We start from the raw sequence: 20,815 nt of genomic DNA, 5'->3' as shown, positions 1-20,815 counted from the left end.
GTGAGAGCAAGTAGTGACTTTTGTTCGTTGAAAATTCAAACCGTTTATGTCAGCCTGATGCTTCAAGTCCCTTTGTCTTAACTGTTTTAGTGCACAAACTACAAACAATGAGTCACATTTTGGACAGTTCACATGGTACCGACCTGCAACAAATGAAGTTCCTCCCAGGGAGATGAGGGAGTTCGGGCTGGGCTCCAAGTTAGCCACCATGTGGTCCATTACTTTGTCCACTGTTTCGATCAAGCCGCTGACCACAGGGCTAGACTGCTGCATCATATTAACTTGCGTCATTTTACATCTTCTAACTGTTCGGCATTAGTTCTATACTGTCGACAAAAGTGTCATATTTGATTGTGTTGTGTGTTATACAAGAGTGACGTGTGCAAAGCCTACAAATGACCGTGTGTGTGCGTGTCCTCCTCAAATACAACTGTTGATTTTCTTTGGCATGCATGCTAACAGCATCAATGATTTGACTAATTTATGTGCAAATGTGTATTCGATAACAATATACAGATGCTAATTAGCTTGTAGAACATAATCTTGAAAAAGACACAATAGAGCACTATTGCAGCCTTCATGCATCTGGGAAAATGTTGGTCAGTTGTGTTTTTTGTGGCCTATATCCAGTACGTGTCATGTATTTAAAATAGCAACGTGTGACTGAAATTTGCCAACATATTCTACCTCGTGTGCACTTTTAGCTGCCAGTTTGAAAATGGGTTCAATTAAAACATTTTAATCCTAATCGACGATGAACATACACTGTGTGCATTTTTTGGATAAAAAGCTACCAGTGATGTTTCTGAAAGCCCATACGACTTACCCGAGAGGTAAAACTATTTTTCGAAGACTATCTTTTGCAATCTCCTTTGTGAACATCTGTTTCAGTTTGCAGAAACCAAAACAAGCGCACTTATTTTGAACACTCAATGTTCTGAAACCACACACTTTCCCCTGGCACTATTATGTTTGGATGTGAAATGATGTTTGAGTCAGGAATTATCACACACCTACAGTGTATTACATCTATGTGGAGGTGTTTTATACAAACAAGCGCTATTTTTGACCTTGTATATTTGTATCATGGTATTCTGACAGTCATAGATCCTTCAAACCGGCTTGAACTCATATTCATCACAATGCTGTTTTGTTCAGTGATTTTATTTCTAAACAGTGTGAACTCATTTACCTCTGGTAAGCCAGGAGAGGAGAGCACCTCTTCCACATTTTTGAGAAAAGCCTGTGTGCAGTGAAATGAATGGTCAATTAACTTGAATCGCTGGATCACTGTTAGACAATTGCTCTGTTGCGTCGGATTGTTTCGAGACCTGTGTGAGGTTACTGGCTGTGTTATGAGGAATAGTCGTATTGGGAAGAGCCTTCAGAAAGCTCAAAACTGGCATTGACTCCGGGTCCCGGGAGCTTCGCACCTCCTCATGTGTATTGCTGATAACAGGAGGACTCACTTCGATGCCTCTCTGAGGAAACAGGCAGCATCATCTTCACTCAACTATTATCATAGATTACACACAATGTATAACAATAAGATATCCTGGGTTTGGGAACCAAAGGTTTAGCACAGAGGTTTTCCCCCCAGACAGGTACATTGAAAGGTGTACCTGTACCATTTGTGTGTGGTGCTGAGCAGCTGTCGCCGGTTCCAAACTCTGTACAAGATGCCATTTTCTTGTGGCAAAACAGTCATTATGAGGTCATTTTCTTGTTTTATGTAAAAGTAGTAAGGCATATCAGTTGACAGTTTGAGGTGTTAAAAGGCTCAATAGAAACAGTTCAGTGTTTGGATCGTTAATTTATAGATATTGCAATAATAGCATATATTCTGGGGAAAATTTGCTGGGATATTATCCATATATCACTTGCTGAAAGGATTACCTACAGTATGTGTGGTAGTTTCAACTCACCAATTATGCATTCAAACACACATAAAGGGTACAATAAGATGAAGACATTGTGGGACATATGTACATATGCTCAGCAACACACACACACACACACACACACACACACACACACACACACACACTTTATCTGTCGATCTCCGTCAAATGGCCCGCATACCATCGATGATTGGGGGCCATTGGTTTAGAAATGTTTGATGCATTTGGCAATATTTCCCAAAATTTTCTGCCAGAGCCCTGCTAGGCCTGTGAGGTCATTTGCAAAGGACCGTAATCAGAAGGTGATTTTCATTCAAGTCAAAATCTGGGTCACTTTTTCTGAGAAGAAATGTGGCAATTTAGAGGGTGCAACTTCTCATAAATCACTATTTTTGGTAGAATTTATCATGTTACAAAATAGCAAAGGCATGTGTTGTTGATGCCAAAGCCCATAAAACATGAGAAACTTACCACAGTTGTCGTAGCGAAAGGTTGTTCTTTGAAGACACTTGAGGTTGTGGCAGATCCGATATCATGACCTGGAAATTTGGACACAAAAGTCATCATCGTATTTATTTGTATCAAACCGTCTTGACCCCGACCAGACTACCAGCTATGAGGCAAAGAGAAATTGCAATGCAGCAACAGAAAATGCCATGTACTTTGTCATACAAGAAAGATTACAATTTTCACAGCAGGAAAGCAGCAACAGCAGTAAAATATTCTGACACTAGCCTCTATGCAAGCTCGGGACACATTTTATGTCTTTGTTGTGCTTTAATAAAAACAGCTACCCGAGGATGCCTAAATATGGTTGCGCCTATTAGTCCGAGCCATTCCTGCATGTTCTTCTTTGGTTCAACGCAACATTTGACATTTGTGCCGAGGGGAAGTGAAATAGCCTTTTGCAGCAGTAACATTCAGGTTGTCTGAGTAATGATATGTGGAATATGCCAGGTTTTTAGAACATATTGTGGTTAGAGGCTGCATTTCACACATTGGGCATAATTGAAGGTTGAGTACCTTCCGACATCTAAGTTGGCCCAGTGCTTCAAATGCACTGTAGTGTAATGTAATCAAATCACCTCCTCAAACATCAGTAAAACATTATTTCTTAAAATAGATACATGCCAAATGCAAATCAACAAATTGCTCTATTCCACTGGAATGAGGCTCAACAGCCACCCTGCTGTGTTATGAAAATAAAATGAAATGACCTTCACTTGAATAACCACACTCAGGCACTTGTAAAGCAACACTTATAAGGCAGAATTATTTGCACTATGCCACTCATCTTGAAAATGACAAGAGATTGGCAAAGAAGTTAGATTTAGAGACTTTTCCACATTGTTCCTTTATACACGTCCATTTTCTATAGCCGCTTATCCTCACAAGGATCGCAGGCTTGCTGGTGCCTATCCCTGTGTCCTAATAAAAACAATATTAAATTCAACAAAATTTGACCTATGGGGTTTTGGTCCGACACCAGCGATATACAAAATCAATACATCATTGCTTACTGGGCTTGTATTAGCATGGTTAACAAATTTAGGTTGAAGAATCGTAATGGCCCGTGCATCCTTCCATTTTTTCTGTATGTGACCACCAGAGAAATCATAAATATTGTAGTGCAACGTTGTGAGTGAGCGAAGATTTACTGTCGAATAAAGGCAAAGTTGGATTATTGCTTAAAGTATTGTGTGATAAACACATGATGTTTTCCATTGAAATGGGGTGCCCTTACCCATAGCAGCACTGTAGTAGAGAAAGACTTCACTAGGAAGAAGCGCTCTTTCCCAGATGACAAACTCATCAAAGGCCCCGGTCACATAGTGACCATAGGCCTTGTCGTTGCCAGTTCCAATCACAAGGTCAGAGTAGGGGTCACCATAGCTTTCAGAAATACTGCCAGTTTCATCGCCAGCAGTAAAGGTGCCATTTATGTAAACCTTCAGACCAGCTGTTTTTTTCCATGTGAAGAGAATATGCGTCCAATATGGCCCTGCGAAGCAAAAAAAAAAACAAAAAAAAAAAACAAGTATGACTTTTACAATCCTCCAACATTCATCTCTTAAGTATGTATTCCACCTTTTGACCAAAGTCAACTGGGGTAAGCTCCAGCTTCCTATGAATCCAAACATAAAGAAGTAGATGGATACATAGAGAGAAAAAAGAATTCCACCACACAGGTGAATCTAATCATCAGTCAATCATATAAAGTTTGTTGTTTTGTTTACTGGGAAAATAACTTTTCAAAGACGGTTAGTTCTGTAGGAGTAATGCCTGATTGTTTTGTGAGCGATCATTCTGGCAACACTGCGAGTCTTGTTTTAGCCTCTCAAAAAATATGCAGCCCTCATTCTAGTTTTATAAAATCAAACTTTGTTCTGCAAACCTAATTGACAACCGTAGAGTCTCGGTGAGAGCGCGCTGTCTGAGAAATAAGTCAAACCAAACCGTATCTCCTCCTTTGTGGTTACAATTGAAACCATGTGTGTCACTGCCAAGCCATTATTTCAATTTAAACTCTCACCTTTTAAAACATGCATGATGCTTTCTGACACTAGAGTATAAATAAGGTATGTCACAGGACACCTGAATGCTATTATCTCCTCTCAGACCTTTTCCCTTGACAAGACATCCTTCCCTGAAAGGTCCACGTCATACTGGATGACAACCAGATGACCACTGAGCCGCCGTAACCCGACACATAATTCCATAGTGAATTGTGGACGCGGTGGTGCATAAAACAAAAAAACAAACAAAAAAATCTGATATCAGTGAGAACAAACCTTTCCAAAACTAAATGTCCATCTTGTTTCATCCTATTTTGCCCAAAACAGGTTTCTGGATAACACACACTTTGAAAACAAATTGCTGCGCTCATAATAGAGTTCATGTGACTGTATTTAAACTCCATACATACAGTCAAAAGTGGGGTTTTGTCATTGTTGAGCCAGCCTCCTTTTTAAATATTGGTTATGATTGTAGCTACGCTGTATTTAGACTTTTTTTTGTCTCAGCCAGTGTCATTGCAATTGTATATACATAAAAAGATTTATGCATGAAAATGAAAGACCACTCAATCAAATTGAAGCTATTTGTAGTACCTGGAACTTTGATGTTGACTTTCCATCTGTGGTTGTTGCCTCGAGTGTAGAACTCCACATATCCGCCAAGGGGGTTGGTGTAGACAGAGAACCCATTAGAGATAACCTTACCGCCGGATGCTACAGCAAAACGGGATTCGGCTTCATGGTTCTTCCAAAAAAAGGAGAATGTAATTCCTGTTAAAAAAAAAAAAAGACCCATAAAAAAAGCAAAATATGCAATAAACTGCTGCTGTATGATTTGATATAATGTACTCCCTCACACCAGCTCCTTTTTAGTACCTACCATCAGGGCCACACAGTGTGGGGTCACTAATACAAGAGTTCTGGAAGCTTCCAAAGTGGAGAAACGTTCCGCCTTCATCTCCATTCAGAAAAATGCCATTGTTGACCATTCCTTCAACAATATCTGCGGCAATAATATAGAATAAACCTTAGCATTTAGGCATAGTTATGGCGATACCTCATTTGCTTTTATTAATCGCACTGTTTTTCCAAAGGTCATTTAGACTAAGCATGTCAAAGATATCATCCAGAAGCATTTGGAAAATGATTTAGTTATGTATTGGTCTTTGTTCGTCCTCACAATGGACATATTTCTGGTTTAAATGTAGCTTCTGAAATGTGAACTATGTACTGCATATTATAGTTCTAAATGATGTTTCAAAAGAGTTTATTCTGCCATCAATAGCATGATGTCTGCCATCCACGGCTGCTCTCTATTTGTTTACTGGGTAAATCAGTGGCTTAAATGCAAGGAAGCAACTTTTCTTGTTACGTTCCTATAGTTTGTGTTTGCCATCTTGGTGTACCCCCCCCCCCCCCCCCCCCCCCCCAAAAAAAAATAATAATAAAAAAAATCTAGGTCAACAGTTTCCCAGCTTTTGGATATGCTAAATGATTGGAGCCAAGTTGATGGTGATGCTTGTCATTGCAATGAATTTTGAGATTTGTAAACCATTTAATAGTGTGTTTCATGTTGAAGTCATGCACATTCTTTCATCTCGCATTGCTGGCAGACTTCTTGAACAACTTCAGGTATACCTCTTTGTTTGTGACAGTTGAAAATTAAAACTCAGAATTTATTGCAGTAATTTATGGTATGCCACAGGCGTCTGTACTCAGCTTGAATATTTTTCCCATTTTATCAGTTTTTTATTTGATGCTGTAATTTCTTCATGTGAAGCTCTTTGCTGACGATATCAAAATGAATCAAGACTTACCCAAGTCTGATTTGAATACAGTTTATCAGTGGACTAGTAACAGGCAGTTGTAAAGAGAAGCCAAAAAATGCTTTGTAGTGCATTAAAGCCGCGCTAACCCAAAATAGGACTTTCAGGAAAGTGGTATTGCAGTCACTGGTAATAATAGAGTTCATATATTGGTGAATAGACTTCTCTGAAAATTTAAAGTTTTCTCACCATTTCTCAAAGGCACGTGGCTCAACTAGCATTTCAGGTAACTGTGGGATTTGGCTTAAAGGGAGTTTGTGTAATTTTTTGCATGCGTCCGTGGAAGCTTTAGGGGCATTACAGTAAATGTGGCAATATCCAGTTTTCCTCCGGCTGTCCGTAGCTATAACAGACATGGCGACCTCCGGAGGAGTGCCACCCCCCCATGGAATATCATTAATGACAACTAGATCTACGATTACATTTAAACATACTGTTGGGTGTTAAGAAAACATTTATTTGGAATTGTTTTAAATTTATAATAATTTAATTTATTCATTTTAAATGAATAACGGTCTAAATCTTACACATTGTCTCTTGAAGAGAACAGACAACCAAAAGACAACATTCCCTTCTGTTCATTCATTTCATTTGGATTGTTTTGTTTGAATGTTTTCTCTTACATGTAATTTTTCTCTAGCTGCATACAACTCGTCCAAAATGGGTCCAGTTGAGAATTACAGCTTGAGACTAACCTTCTGTTTTCTTGAATTACATTACTGTATTTCAACACACGCAAGGTTTACTTGAAAAGAAAAAGGCACATGGAGAAAGGCACGACTCATGATAATCATATAGGTCGAGGCAGCGTTATGATTGTCTAACTTCTAGTAGGTTATGCTGTTCAACAGAAGAGGGAACAAGCATTGCAAATAATAAAAAATTAATTGGACTGCACCGCATTCATTGACTCAAGTAAAAATATACTACATTTCACAGGCATCAAGCAGACACCTTCCAACTCCAAAAGCTTCACATTTCAGTCAAGCTAAATGGCATGTTTGTCAAGCCATTAACAATGCATCGGAAAAGAGAGCAAGCCTTTATAAACACTTTAGATTGATCAAACCTGGGTGAGGAAAGCCAGATAGTAGGTTTGTGAAAAAAAAAAAAAAGAAACTGGCCAGATTCTGATAATAATACAGTACTAGAGTGTCCCTGAAAGTTGAGGAGATATGCATTAAGTGTATGTAATGCCTCAAAATATACTTTTGTCTTAAGTTAAAGCTCTAGGAGTGCAGTTTTATCCCATTTCATTGCTTTATTTCACAATAATGATAATGTTTTGGGGTGGGGGGGCGGCCCTCAAATTGGTCGCTGTCCACTTATTTCTTGAACTAACAACAGAACTGTTGGTCTCTTTAAAGAACAATATTTAACATCTGCTGCATGAGTGCACAAAGGGAACAGTGAGAAATTATGAGGTATGCGCAAGAAAGGATAACAGGGGGTAAAGGGTGTTACAGTACATATGCATGACTCAGTTGTCAGATCCTCACCTACTGTTGCAGAAATGTTAGTGTAGGCAGAGTCATTGGTATACACATAGGAAGTGTTATGGGAGGAAGGGAGCACAGTGTGCTTGTGGATTCTGAGAGCTGGACAAAGACAATGGAGAGACAGTGATGTGATTCACACCTAAATGGACACATAGCAGAGGAGACAGTGACAGACAAAAGACAATGAGAGGGACATGGTGTGCAGGTATGAGACAGAGTGATGCTGAGCTGAGTGAGCTATTTAGTCCTCAAACGAGGAATAGTGTACGAGCGGCTTCACACATCGTACTCAAGTCTATACCTGATCCCTCTTAAATTTCATCTCCATAATAAATCGAACAACATCCGAAAACTAAAATGTGTGATAGGCATTGCTCAAAAACTAAACATTTCCACTTGTCATATATTTAATATCATTTTGGAATTGCTGTCATGGTTTCACCACCTTTAGCAGAGCAGATATCATATTAAATCAGGGGTGTCTAAATTCGGACCTCGGCGGCCGCGCTCCTGCAAGTTTTTGATATTGCCGTCCACAAACATACCTGATTTAAATGATCAGGATCATTATGAGGCCTCCGCTGAGCTTAATCAGCTAATCATTTGAATCAGGTGTGTCAGGAGGACGCAAATATCAAAAACATGCAGGATAGCAGCGCCACAGGACCCGATTTTGACTGTATTAAATGCATTGCACAAGTTTAGCTTTTTTTCAACACCAGACATAATTTTAAGAGCCTTGGCCACATCAGCTCATTTAAAATAACAACATCAACAACAACAAAGCAGAAACAGTGAAATGAGATCATGCGTTGTTCAAACAGAAAAGGACACTTTGCTGAGGCACAGATTTCTCAGGGATACACATACTTATATTACTTCCGTTAACATAACCTGGTCTGTTTCCAATCTGGTCCCACAGTCCGTGGATCTCATCCACAGCATCAAGAGGCCAATAATGTGAGGCCGTGGACAACACCTGCATGCCTAGAAGGAACAGTTGAGAGGTCAACATGGACTTCCCCAGTCACCTACCCGGCCGCCACTACCGATTAAGATTCATCATATTCCTCACAATTCTTTTTCTTGACCCTTCCATTTCACTTTTCACTTTTGACATGGCTTAAAAATAAAATTAACTCATGCTTCAGTCATTATTTGTATTTTAATTGATTTGTAGTAGGTAACACACCCAAACATTTCTACAAAGAAGGTATGACTCACAAATTAATCATATGTAAAATGTAAAGATAATGATGAAATTTGAAAGTAAATGTAACATTCGTAATTTGTGCAAAAATTAACCTATTTGTTGCTTTTATATAACTTGCCTAATCACGTACACGTATTGTAAACTATCCATCCAGTATTCTCCCAGTAGCGCAAAACCTCAGTTTCAAGATAGCTAAAATTGAAATAAGTACATTTTCAAAATTAGTTCAATTTATTTGACTGATTGCGCAAGCCTAATTTGGCCTATAGCTATAGGTATTGCCACCACTTGGCACAGCGACATACGGAGTAAAAGCATATTTACTCATGAAAAACTGCATTTATCTACCTGGATGCTTCAGGTGATGCACCACTTGGGCATAAACCTGTAAAGAAACCAAACTGACTTTTATACTGTTTGGCAACTACCACAAGAGCAGAATACATGTTCTTTTTGAGTAATGTTGACATTTGAGATTGTATCTTACCTTTACACATGAAACAAAAGCGGTTAATAGATGAATTCCCAAAGAAAGCTCCATGTTGTCTAAAGGAGCAGCTAATATTGAATGAATAAAAACCAATAAAGTTAAATCCACCAGTATAAAGAAATCCCGAAGTCACCCATTATTCCAAGAAATTTTAGATGAAGCCACTCGTCCAGAGTGTGCGAGTTCAATTTAGAAGAGTATTAAATTGAAGAAATACTTTTTTTTTTCATATAGAAAAAAATAATTTAATCCGTAAGGACCGTTCCAATAAACATATAGGAGTCGTTCTGGTGGGCTGAAGAGTGCAGGCTCACTGAGTTGTTGGACTGAACGTTGGAAGGGAAAACGTCATTTTTGGAACTTGTGAGGAGGGGCGTTGGAGCTGTGAGTAGATGACGTTATTTGTGAGTACAGTGTGGCGGGATGGAACACCACCCAAACACTATATATATAGTCCGAGCTAACGATTTTAACCTAAAACATGGCGTTTCTTGTAAAAGTTGGCTTTGCAATGGCCAATAGTCAACACACTGGTTTCAAGGTATCACCGTTACCGATAACCTATGTGCCAATAATTGCTGACGATCAAATGCGGAATCTTGTCTTTTTTTTTCTTTAAAAAGGAAACCGTAAACTAAATGATCAGAAAAAAAACAAGATACCTGAACTCTACAATGTTGGGAAATGAATGTTTTTTTATATGTTGCATTACAGCGACATCGTATGGCCGTCTTGATCATTGCTCCTCTCATCTACTATTAAGCGAAGCATCTCTTCTGACACACACAACGCCTCTTGTAATTGTATCGTTTCAAAATAAATAGTGATTGTGGAAAATATGTATTTCATGTAGAGATTCATGTAGTGGTTAACATCACGAATGAATTGATTGCTTGATTTAGCTTGTATCCTTTTTTCAATTCTCTGGAGAGTGCTGAGGGGAGGGACGTAAAAAGGCGTTTACGAGGAAGTTATTGAAGACCTGAGCGAGAGAACCATCGATTAAGATTCAGCTATACGACGACGACTTTCTTTGATTTCGCACTTTAATTTGTTGGACTCGAGCGTCTAAACGCGAAGATCTGCCACACATGGAGCCCCAAAGGATGCCCCGGGGGGACTTTTAATGGAAGAACGTAACCTGTAAACGGACAAACTGGCCATTGTGATGAAGGATCGACTGGCTGAGCTGACTGCTGTGAGTGTCTTTTATTACTTCCATTAAACCTTTCGGCACTTGGTTGGCTTTTCATTTCGCACTTACAGAGCAGAACACCGGCAGAGGAAGATGTTGCAGTCTCAGTGGACCGAGATGGTTTCATGGAGGGCTTCTTTCGGAGGGTCAGTTGGCTGAGATCTAACAAGTGTCACAAATTGGGCTACGGTGGCAAGCAAAATGTTGCCTTTTGCAGGTGGAGGAAGTTCGAGGGCTCATTGATAGGATACACGATCAAGTGGAAGACGTGAAGAAGATGCACAGCATGATCCTGTCTGCTCCGCACCCAGATGAGAGTAAGTATCCCTTACTGAGTGCGTTGTGTTTGTCTGATTCACATCCACGTGGGTCATACCATTGCAGTTGGACGTCTGTGGCAACTTTTGTTGTTTTTTTTTCCCCACTCCTTTTCTCCGTGAATGTGGAGGAAATGTTTCAACAACGGATCCAAAGCAAGCGTGTATTTAAGAATCTGCTTTCTCTATGATTAATAACGCCCAAATGAATTCAATTAACTTGAAATGAATGAAATGAAAATTTTTATTTGCACGTTTGTTGTGTTGCCATACCTTTACCGCAGATAACTTTATTTACAAGTACCACATACAGTACATCATTAACTAACGGTTAGTTAATTTTGGTTAGTAACCAAAGCCCCTCACCTACAGTAGTATATCAGTGTAGTTAAACACTGCTGCAAACTACACTAACAATGGACATTCTGTTAAATCTATACTTCTTTGCACTGTCTTTGAAAAGATTGAAAAGAAAGAACTTTTTAACTTCTCTTTTCCTTTTAGCCATTTCCAGCAATAAAAAGTTCATATTTAATCTGATCATGTTGACAACTAAATTGCTATTTTTTCCATGTAGAATTAGTACCTTAAAAAACACATTTTGCCACTCGCTGTAGACTGAACTTTGCATCATGTGTTCTAAGGTAAAAAAAAAAAAAATCACAGCATGGAAACTGAGAAAACGGGTGAGCTTTGATTGGTCATTTCTTGAGCCTTGAGCACATGATACTATTTTCATTCAACAGCAAGTGACAACATGTGTCTTGGAAGGTTTTAAATGTCACTACGTGAAAAATAATTTAGCTATCAAATTAATTACAGATAAAATATTAACTTTTTACTGCTTATAATGGTCAAATAACTAAAGTATGCGTTTACCTTAGAAGAAAAAAGTGAGACATCTTGTTCACTGTCTGAGATCATGCCGATGAGCTTAAGGCACTTGTCCAACAATGTTATTTTGAATATTTAATGGGGTAAAAACATGTTTTGCTTCTGTAGTGAAACTCACTGGGGAAAGACGCAATATGAGCTGTGAACTATTACCACAGGGCTCCTGAAAAAAGTCTTGCTATAACTGTTAAATGAAAGTTGTTGTTAAAGAAAAGTTGAATGTCTGTTTTCTCCTGCTCTTGCATAGAAACAAAGGATCATCTTAATGCACTGACGAATGATATCAAAGGAAATGCCAATGTAGTGCGAACAAAACTAAAATGTGAGTCGAACTACAAATGTATTGCTGCATACTTGGTACACATCACTAACATTTCTTGTGTGTTTATGTTCTATGATGCTGCTATACCACTGAAGCCATGGAGCAAAGCATGCCCAAAGATGATGTGAATAACAGATCCTCTGTTGACTTCAGGATTCAGAAAACACAGGTACTTATTTAGTTATTTTGTCGATTGATCGAAAGTCTACCGTATAAAGAGGGGTGTTTGACCTCATCCTTCATCTGGAATATATATATATATATATATATATATATATATATATATATATATATATATATATATATATATATATATATACAGTCGGCCCCCGGTATACGAACTCCCTCTTTTACAAACATTTCGACTTACGAGCGTGGACCGTGGAGTTTTTTATTCCCCACTTACGCACAAACCTTTCGTCTTACGAACAATCCAACATGCCGGTCAATGTGTTCGTACATTTATTTTCGCTTTGCTGCATCAATGAAATCTAAAATCTGAAAAATCTGAAATCTGTTTACGCTTGTCACGGTAACGATGAACGCTATTGCTCTTACAATGTCACAGTCACTGTCTCAGTCACGGTGTCAGTCACGGGGTCACGGAGATGCCGATATGCTATTGGTCGATTAAGGTCACAGTCCCGGTCTCACTCACTGAGATGCTATTGGCCGGCGTCACGTCAATCACAGAAATGCCGATATGCTATTGGCCGAACGCCTTTATCTAGCTTGATGGCACAGCTGGTCGGGATGGAAGGAAGGAGAGAAAAGGAGTGAAAAACGGAAGGAAGGAATGTTGTGAAGACTTTGCAAATTTTATCTGTTAGACATGGCTTCTAAAAATGCAAGTGGCGGTAAAGGAAGAAGTAAGAGGATGATGACAATAGAAACCAAGCAGGAGATAATAAAAAAATACGAAGGAGGCGCACGCATAGTTAACCTTGCTCGTGAGTATGGCCATAACCGCTCGGCAATCTTCTAAGATTGCCGGGGGACGGACCTCGGTGGACAACAAAATGGAGAGGCTTCTTCTATTATGGATTAAAGAGAAGGAAATCGCCGGTGATATGTTCTCGTTTGAGAAAAGTTCCCGTTTAAGAAAATAAATAAATAAATTCTGCGGGTTCTTCTCTGCTCCCCTCCGCCTCCACCCAGCTCAAGTCACGTCGCCCCAAAGGTAAATGTCATTTTTCCTTTGTATATTTATGTTATTTAATTTAACTGTACAGTAGATTATGTTACTCATTTTTAATATGTGTATAAAGTCGTGATGTTTTTACCTAAGGTTTTTGCACGCGTTGCACGCATTCACTAATTCCCTGTCATACGAGCAGTTCGAGTTACGAGCGTAGCCGCTGAACGGATTAAGTTTGTAACACGGGGGCCCACTGTATATATATATATATATATATATATATATATATATATATATATATATATATATATATAACATGGAATGTTGGAAAAGAACATTCTCATCCTCTGTTCTTGTCTTTCAATTCATCCCTAGCACACAGTGCTGTCCAGGAAGTTTGTGGAGGTAATGACCCAATACAATGAGACACAAGTTTCCTTCAGGGAGCGAAGCAAAGGACGTATCCAACGACAACTGGAGATAAGTGAGTGGAAAATGTTAACCCTTGCTTTTTTGTGAGGTCAGAGTGTGGCTTTGTATATAGTATCAGCCCTTTTTGGAGATGGTGTTCAGCTGCACTACATATATCTTTCGAGCTTGTCCATTGCATGAATGCTGTTGTCCAAATAACATTTGTATGTGTGACACAATCAAGTCCAGGGAAAAAAATTGATCAAAAACAAAATCCCTGAGAGACAGGATTCAGGAAACAGACTCCACCGGTTTCCTCCTTTTCTAATTTGTTGCTAAACAGATTTTGGGAGTGTTTACCATTACAGCCAATCTGTTAATGCCCTTTTTGTTTCGTTTTCACATCCACAAAAAGAAATACTTATCATAATAATTCTGACAGGTGAATAGAATTATTTTTCTTGTTATCTGTTAGCGAAGGCTCACTTGGTTCTCCTGCCTAGACTGTAGTTTAGTCATTTCTAGGTGAACATAAACTCATTTTCCTCAAGTTTTTCAAGAAGCCCTGAATGCCCTACTTTAAAATGACTGCGGTATGTATTCGAGGTTCGGCCTTTTCGCCATTAAGACCAGACAATAGTGAAAAATAGGTCTGCTCCCCCAGGCCCTGCGGCCACCATTAATGAGAAGCTTTGCGCTGGTAGCTGGTAAGCCTGATACCGGAGACTGTGCCGTGCACTGTGTCAGTGTTGCCGGGACAACGGGGAGAGGGCAGGGCGGCTTTTGTAACACTTCACCTGTCTTTGACACACAGCGCTGTCATGGAGTCATAACAATAAGTGACGTGACATCACATGGTGTGACTCTTTTTGCATTATGGTGATGGACTGCATTTGACTTGTGTTTGAGGTGTGTTTTGCTGCGGTAGGTTGAGTCTCTCCCAGGAGAGGTCTATACAAAAGGTGTGTGTGACATCCAGTAAGCACTTTCCTCTCTGGGGAGGGAGTTGTTGAGCAGCAAGAGGGAGTGCTTGGGGAAGAGAAAAAAAAGCTTTCTGTTGTGTTAGACAGCAGCTGTTTCTCTATGAGCTGTGATGGCTCCTATAGGTTCCTCAATCATTTGTAATTACTTCTATTTCGGGGCAACCCAGACCCAAAAATAGATTTAACGTCCAACCCTAACACTATATCTGGTGTCAAGGTACGTGACAACCTACACCGCCTGTATTAGAGGCTTATTTGTTTTTTCTAATAACATTTTGCATTCATTATGTCCCGCACCAAAAGGGGAATATAGCCGGTGTCATTTGGTTTGCCCCCATTCAAGTCTTGTCTTACCCAATCTAAATAATTGCAAACTGGACCTGCATGCAGGAAAGACATCATTGAATACATAGTAGCATTGTCCCCTGGGAGGCCAAGAGAGAAATTACTGTTAGCTCCGGCCGTTTATTGTGGCTTGGTCTCATCACTCAGTAGGCTGTACACACAGCATCTTCACAACAATACCACACTAATCTGTTGTGGGATTAAACAGATTGCAGTGTGTTTTGTGTTAAACCTCATCTTTTGTTATTACATTAATGCAAAGTCATCTTTTGAAACAATATCAGAAATCATTCCGTCCATCCAATTTCTACCACTGATCTTGTTTAGGGTCATGGTGGTCTGTGTGATGAAAAAAAACAAAAAACACAAAAATTCAAAAGGTATGAAATAAGTGCAAAAATTCAGCAAAGTTTACCTCAAATATATTACATTCCACAACCAAATTGTGAACCAATATACTGTACCCACATTTTTTTGTACTAGTTCTACTATGAATGAAAATTCCAAATTAATTAACTTTCGTAAAATAGCAAATGAACAGTTATTCATATTGTCCTGTTTTTCCACCTATGAGAGACTCAAACTTCTTTAACAATTTCTTTTAATTCAACAATTGATGACAGCATCAGGAATAACTCACTTGGAAAATGTGACATGGTCCCATGGCCTGAGGTTTAAATGTACAATGTTCAGGTTGGGAGCCGACCACTTTAACCACCTGAGCCATGTGGCGCTGATGGACTGACATTGTGTGTGACAACTCATGAACAGATCACAGCATATGTACAATACATATGTGTGTGTGTGTGTGTGTGTGTGTGTGTATATATATATATATATATATATATATATATATATATATATATATATATACATACATACAAACTTGCACACAGTTCAATCTGGAATACCGAAAGAATTTCTTCATCAGCATTGAAGCAGACTTCCTAAAATGAATGTTATATTCAGGTGTTACAAAACACACATTTACGGTACTTGAATTTCTGAAAATATTAATTTCAGCTGGAAGAGTTACCACCAATGAAGAATTGGAAGACATGCTAGAGAGTGGAATTCCATCCATCTTCACATCTGACGTAAGCATTCTTTTAACTCCAAAAGGCCGGGACACAGTGTCATACAGTGTCATCTAGTGGAACTAAAAAAAATCACCTATTTGGAAGTACAATGGGCCCCCGGTTCATGAGATTAATCCGTTCCGCAGGTGGGATCGTAACGCGAATACGCCATATGGTGGGCAATCCAAACCTATGTTAATTAGCTAATGCGTGTAAAACCCCAGGTAAAAACATAAACGTTGTATAAACATATTAAAAATTGTTATCAAAATAGTATCGTAAGTGCTACTTATATATAATATACATGCATACAATTAAATAACGTCATAAATAAAAGGATTTATCTACCTTTGAATGACGCTCGTTATGGCCATATTCCCTAGTAAGTGTAGCCTAGGCTAGGCTAGCTTAGCTTTCTTCGTATTTCTTGATTATGTCCAGCTTTGTTTCCATATAAATAATCTCTCTTTAACATCACAAGCAATCTTGGGACTCATGGCTAACCAATTCAAGTTGGAATTAAGCACTAAAATGCATGATAAATACGATATTGAAAGCACTCTCACGCAAGATTCAGTCTGTAGGCAGCCATCTTTGTGAGCCAGTGTGCCGACCAATTGCAGACCAGCATCTTTGTGAACCCATCACGCTGACCAATAGTAGACCAGTATCTTAGGGCGTCAAGACGCCAACCAATAGCAAACCAGCATTGGTGACGCGTTGCAGCAGAGGCAGTTTGACGCCAACAGAAAATAAAAGGAATTACCTAAAAACGCCTCAAGAGGGAGGCAAAACAACAAACACAACCAACCCCACAGGTCATGACAGTTGTTGATGTTAAACGTAAAGCGGGATGAATGCCTTAAAGTGGGGACGAAAAAACTCAGTATTCCGCATCGTAACGTGAAAAAAACGTAAGCTGGGGACGCCATAACCCGGGGGTCCACTGTACATGTACTTTTAAATCTCAGTTTTTTAATGGTTTTGCTGTTCTTTCAGATAATCTCGGATTCCAACATCACGCGCCAGGCAGTGGATGAGATAGAGTCACGACATCAGGACATCATACGACTTGAGTCCAGTATTCGAGAGCTACATGCTATGTTCATGGACATGGCAATGTTAGTCGAAACTCAGGTAACCACTGAACGCTCAGCTGACACACATTGTCACCTATAAAATGTCATGGTCAGCACATTGGACTAGGGGTTAACATGTCTGCTTCACAGTCTAAAGATTCTGGGAACTCATTTCAGTCTTTCTTGCGTGGAGGTTATGTGTTCTTTCTTTCCTCACCAGCTCGTTTTTGACTCTTTTTGGCACAGGTGGTGTATGCGTATTGTGTCACTATGTTAATATACTGTGTTTTACAAAACACAATTGGCATTTGCCCAAACAAAAGTGTTTCTAATCTGTATTACAGGGCGAAATGGTCAACAACATTGAGAACAACGTTTCCAATGCAGCTGAATACATTTGTCGGGCTAAGGAAGAAACCAAAAAAGCAGTAAGGTACCAGAAAAAAGCCAGGCGGGTGAGTGCACGGACAAAATCGCTCGGTTTTGATTGACACTCCCAACTATGAGCAAACTACTAAGAAGCATTTCATTGATATCCACACTTCTCAGTGTCACAATTGGTCATTGTTGTTGCCCTTATCTTTTCTGTTGTCAATATATTAATTTGAAGTTCAACTAAGACCACATTCTTAATTTGGCAGAAATACATAATCCTGGCCCTTGCGCTCCTGATTCTGCTTGCTGTCATTGCTTTGATTGTTGGCTTGTCTGTTGGACTAACCAAACCTCCTGCCTGAGACTGATAACAGTTGGAGGTAATAAACTCCACACCCCCATCCATCCATCCATCCATCCATCCATCCATCCATCCATCCATCCATCCATCCATCCATCCATCCATCCATCCATCCATCCATCCATCCATCCATCCATCCATCCATTCATCCATCCAACCAACCAACCACCCACCCATCCATCCATCCATCCATCCATCCATCCATCCATCCATCCATCCATCCATCCATCCATCCATCCATCCATCCTTCTCCTTTGTTTCAATATTTAAATCAATATTTTCTTAGCTTTTCATTTCTTTTTTTTTAACAGATGCTGTTCTGCCTTGCTGTGTGTGGACTTGCGGGTGTCCTCATTTTACTCACTGCACTAGTTGGTGCCTTCGTGTGAAGGATTACATGGGTCGCAACCTCAGCGTAATCTCTTGTTCCTGTAGTGATAAAGCTTACAACAGCGCCATCTCATTCACCATATAACAGCATTACTGGGAGAAACATAATCAAGAATGATAAGTTGTCTTCTACTCTGCTTTGCACCAATAACAAAAGACCTCATGATGCACAAATCTGTGACTGTACATTGGAAATATATCATGCAGACACCTCACTGTTCGCAACCTTGGGTACAATTGCACTAACAAGTTTCAAATGGAAAACTATTCAAATGTTGCCTTTGCAAAGTCATTTTCATTCTAAAATGCTTTTTTGACTGTCATTAATTTAAGACAACATGAGACCTCTCTTCTCTAACAGATAAGGTCATGCAAGTGTACTCATGTTTGCGGATGCTGACTGAAGCTCGCTCTGATACAATTACTGCTGACAGCCTATCAGATATTTCGGAACTAAGGATACAAACATTGTTATATAATAGATTCTGTTTAATCAATATGTTGGACATTTCATATTTTGCATACTACAGTTTGAAACTGTGGAGCACAGCTTCTTTTCACCCAACATAGCATAAAGACAAGAAGCAACAACACACCTTTGTAACACTGAGATTTATGTGCCAGACTGCTATTTTGCTGCGGTGATGTCCCTGCCGCTGTGAGATAAACAGGAATCCAATGCTCCGGATTTAATGTTTCATATGCTCTGCTGATATTTTTCACTATAAATTATTTACTTGAAATCATGTAAACGGAATATAAGTGCTGTATCTCAGGATGTTGCAACACATTTTGCGAAGGAGGAATGTAGGTTTTGTGTCATGTTTTCTTCTTGTGATTGACTATTCGTCATATAGAATAAAGGAATGTGTTTTAACAGTTAGCTTAGATTTAACCAACAACCAAACCTAACGTGTGCCCTTTCCGTCACTAATTTAAAGATCGTTCAATGTAACTCTGATGTCGGAAATATGCCTAGGAAAATCTCTTTTTTTAATGTACTGTTAAGGACGCATTTTACTTATCGTGGTAAAACCTTTATAAAACACTATACTGTATGTTCAATGATCGTTGACACAATTTCAACAAGTAAGCCTAAATTGTGCCTTCTCTAGCCTCAATTAGAGATTCTCATTGTGATTGTGATGTTGAATGTATGCCTTTGAAAATCTATTTTTCATGAAATTCGATTCATTCTGTGGTTAAATTTATTCTGTATTATTTCAATGTTATATTAAGGTTGTGTGAAACATATTATAAGACAATAAATAGTGTATGTCCAAATCATATGACTTCATGGATCCATTCATTTGATGTATCTTTTGTCCTCACATGTTTGAGAGTGAGCTTGTACATCCTTAAAACATATGACTTTTTTGCCTAATTCAGGATCACAGCATTGTGGACTATACAGATCATAATGCTTTGTGTTGCTGAGCCAATAGGAACGCATGGCAATAAAAAAAAAACTTAGCCTTTTTTTTAGTCATTGCTGCTTTATGTAGAAAATTAAAATAATCAGCTTTTTTTCCAGCGTCTTGAGTGTTTTCTCAACCTTTTTTCAGTGATGTATATAATATATAATAATGTGAGATTTCTTATAGTATAGTGAGCTTTTTTATAATGCCAACCTCCCCTCAATATCATAGTAATTATCATATTGTGAGGTTCATATATATCGGGATAATACCATACCGTGGCGTTTGGATAATTGGATAAAACGCATGTAACCCTACACGTGTACTGAGAGTCATAATTTTGTATTTCAAATATAACGTGATGACTTCAGACCCACATACTGTACAATGTATTTCCAAACACACTTCAAACCTTACCTTAATAACGACACTATATCTTTCAATAGCTCAACTGACTGGTTATCGATTTATAAGGAACCATCTTATTGCTTTTCTCTTTATAACGGTTTATTTCCCAGGATTAGTTATATGAACTGAATTAGATTATAATCTGAATCTCAGAAGACTGGTAAAAACTTGAGTACAATCATGTCTCTAGAGACACATGCTGCATTATTTAGATTACAGGAAATAAATGTGGCTGGAGTGACAGTAATCATCCATTTAACTTTGTAGTGTGAATGCACACTACCATTTAGATTACAGTATTGGTAATCAAACTAACATATTCATCTGATCAGAACACACTCTACTTTTTATAATCCTCCTTTTCATCGTTTCATCATCGGGTGTGTACTGTGGTTTGTTTCCACTAATGTTCCCACATTAAAAGTGTTTGCATCATTTTTTGGCACCAGATTATAGCCATGCTTTTACACACTGCTCCATGAAAGAATGCAAACAAAGAAAAACAGTGTATTTGCCATTATTATAATGATGATCCTCTTACACTAAATTGATGGGACTGCAGGCGAAAAAAAAGAACACGATAGACCGTTGAAGCTTGTTTTCAGTAAATCTTCTCATACTGTTTTATGATTTCATAACACGGCACTACAATTCA

At 38.8% G+C, this 20,815-nt stretch overlaps 2 protein-coding genes across 7 annotated transcripts in view; one reads left to right on the top strand and one right to left on the bottom strand.

Annotated features, from left to right (window-relative positions):
- The window catches only part of adgrd1 (adhesion G protein-coupled receptor D1), a 28,915-nt gene extending 19,161 nt beyond the window's left edge, over positions 1 to 9,754 (bottom strand). For 2 of the 6 annotated variants that reach the window (XM_088434189.1, XM_088434235.1), the window contains exons 1-11: positions 9,443 to 9,754; positions 9,304 to 9,340; positions 8,613 to 8,729; positions 7,743 to 7,841; positions 5,298 to 5,420; positions 5,012 to 5,188; positions 3,646 to 3,903; positions 2,373 to 2,440; positions 1,332 to 1,481; positions 1,193 to 1,243; positions 144 to 267 (exon numbers count right to left, since the gene is read on the bottom strand). In XM_088434189.1, coding sequence (XP_088290315.1) covers positions 144 to 267; positions 1,193 to 1,243; positions 1,332 to 1,481; positions 2,373 to 2,440; positions 3,646 to 3,903; positions 5,012 to 5,188; positions 5,298 to 5,420; positions 7,743 to 7,841; positions 8,613 to 8,729; positions 9,304 to 9,340; positions 9,443 to 9,496 — 1,258 coding nt within the window. In that variant the 5' untranslated portion in view covers positions 9,497 to 9,754. The remainder of the gene's footprint in view (positions 1 to 143; positions 268 to 1,192; positions 1,244 to 1,331; positions 1,482 to 2,372; positions 2,441 to 3,645; positions 3,904 to 5,011; positions 5,189 to 5,297; positions 5,421 to 7,742; positions 7,842 to 8,612; positions 8,730 to 9,303; positions 9,341 to 9,442) is intronic. The other 4 variants (XM_088434199.1, XM_088434207.1, XM_088434215.1 and 1 more) reach the window with 4 other exon arrangements.
- Positions 9,755 to 10,343: 589 nt separating this feature from the next.
- Positions 10,344 to 19,618, top strand: stx2b (syntaxin 2b). Its single transcript, XM_088414484.1, has 11 exons — positions 10,344 to 10,643; positions 10,712 to 10,786; positions 10,858 to 10,957; positions 12,099 to 12,173; positions 12,269 to 12,342; positions 13,687 to 13,795; positions 16,074 to 16,147; positions 17,129 to 17,266; positions 17,553 to 17,663; positions 17,850 to 17,963; positions 18,256 to 19,618. Exons 1-10 carry the CDS (start codon positions 10,614 to 10,616, stop codon positions 17,943 to 17,945), a joined length of 882 nt encoding a protein of 293 aa, XP_088270610.1. The 5' UTR covers positions 10,344 to 10,613; the 3' UTR covers positions 17,946 to 17,963; positions 18,256 to 19,618.
- The last annotated feature ends 1,197 nt before the right edge of the window (positions 19,619 to 20,815 follow it).

Source organism: Hippichthys cyanospilos, chromosome 1, assembly GCF_059441005.1.
Source record: "Hippichthys cyanospilos isolate Australia breed blue-spotted pipefish chromosome 1, RoL_Hcya_1.0, whole genome shotgun sequence".
Classification (NCBI taxonomy): domain Eukaryota; kingdom Metazoa; phylum Chordata; class Actinopteri; order Syngnathiformes; family Syngnathidae; genus Hippichthys; species Hippichthys cyanospilos.
Note: the sequence above shows the minus strand (reverse complement) of the source record. Positions and strands in the feature narration are given on the sequence as shown.

Excerpts from the sequence above, each read along its gene's own strand:
- stx2b (XM_088414484.1), top strand. The coding sequence starts at position 10,614 with ATGAAGGATCGACTGGCTGAGCTGACTGCT. Across the intron at positions 10,787-10,857 it reads TGGAGGGCTTCTTTCGGAGG|GTGGAGGAAGTTCGAGGGCT; the intron begins GTCAGTTGGCTG and ends TGCCTTTTGCAG. Across the intron at positions 12,343-13,686 it reads TCAGGATTCAGAAAACACAG|CACACAGTGCTGTCCAGGAA; the intron begins GTACTTATTTAG and ends ATTCATCCCTAG.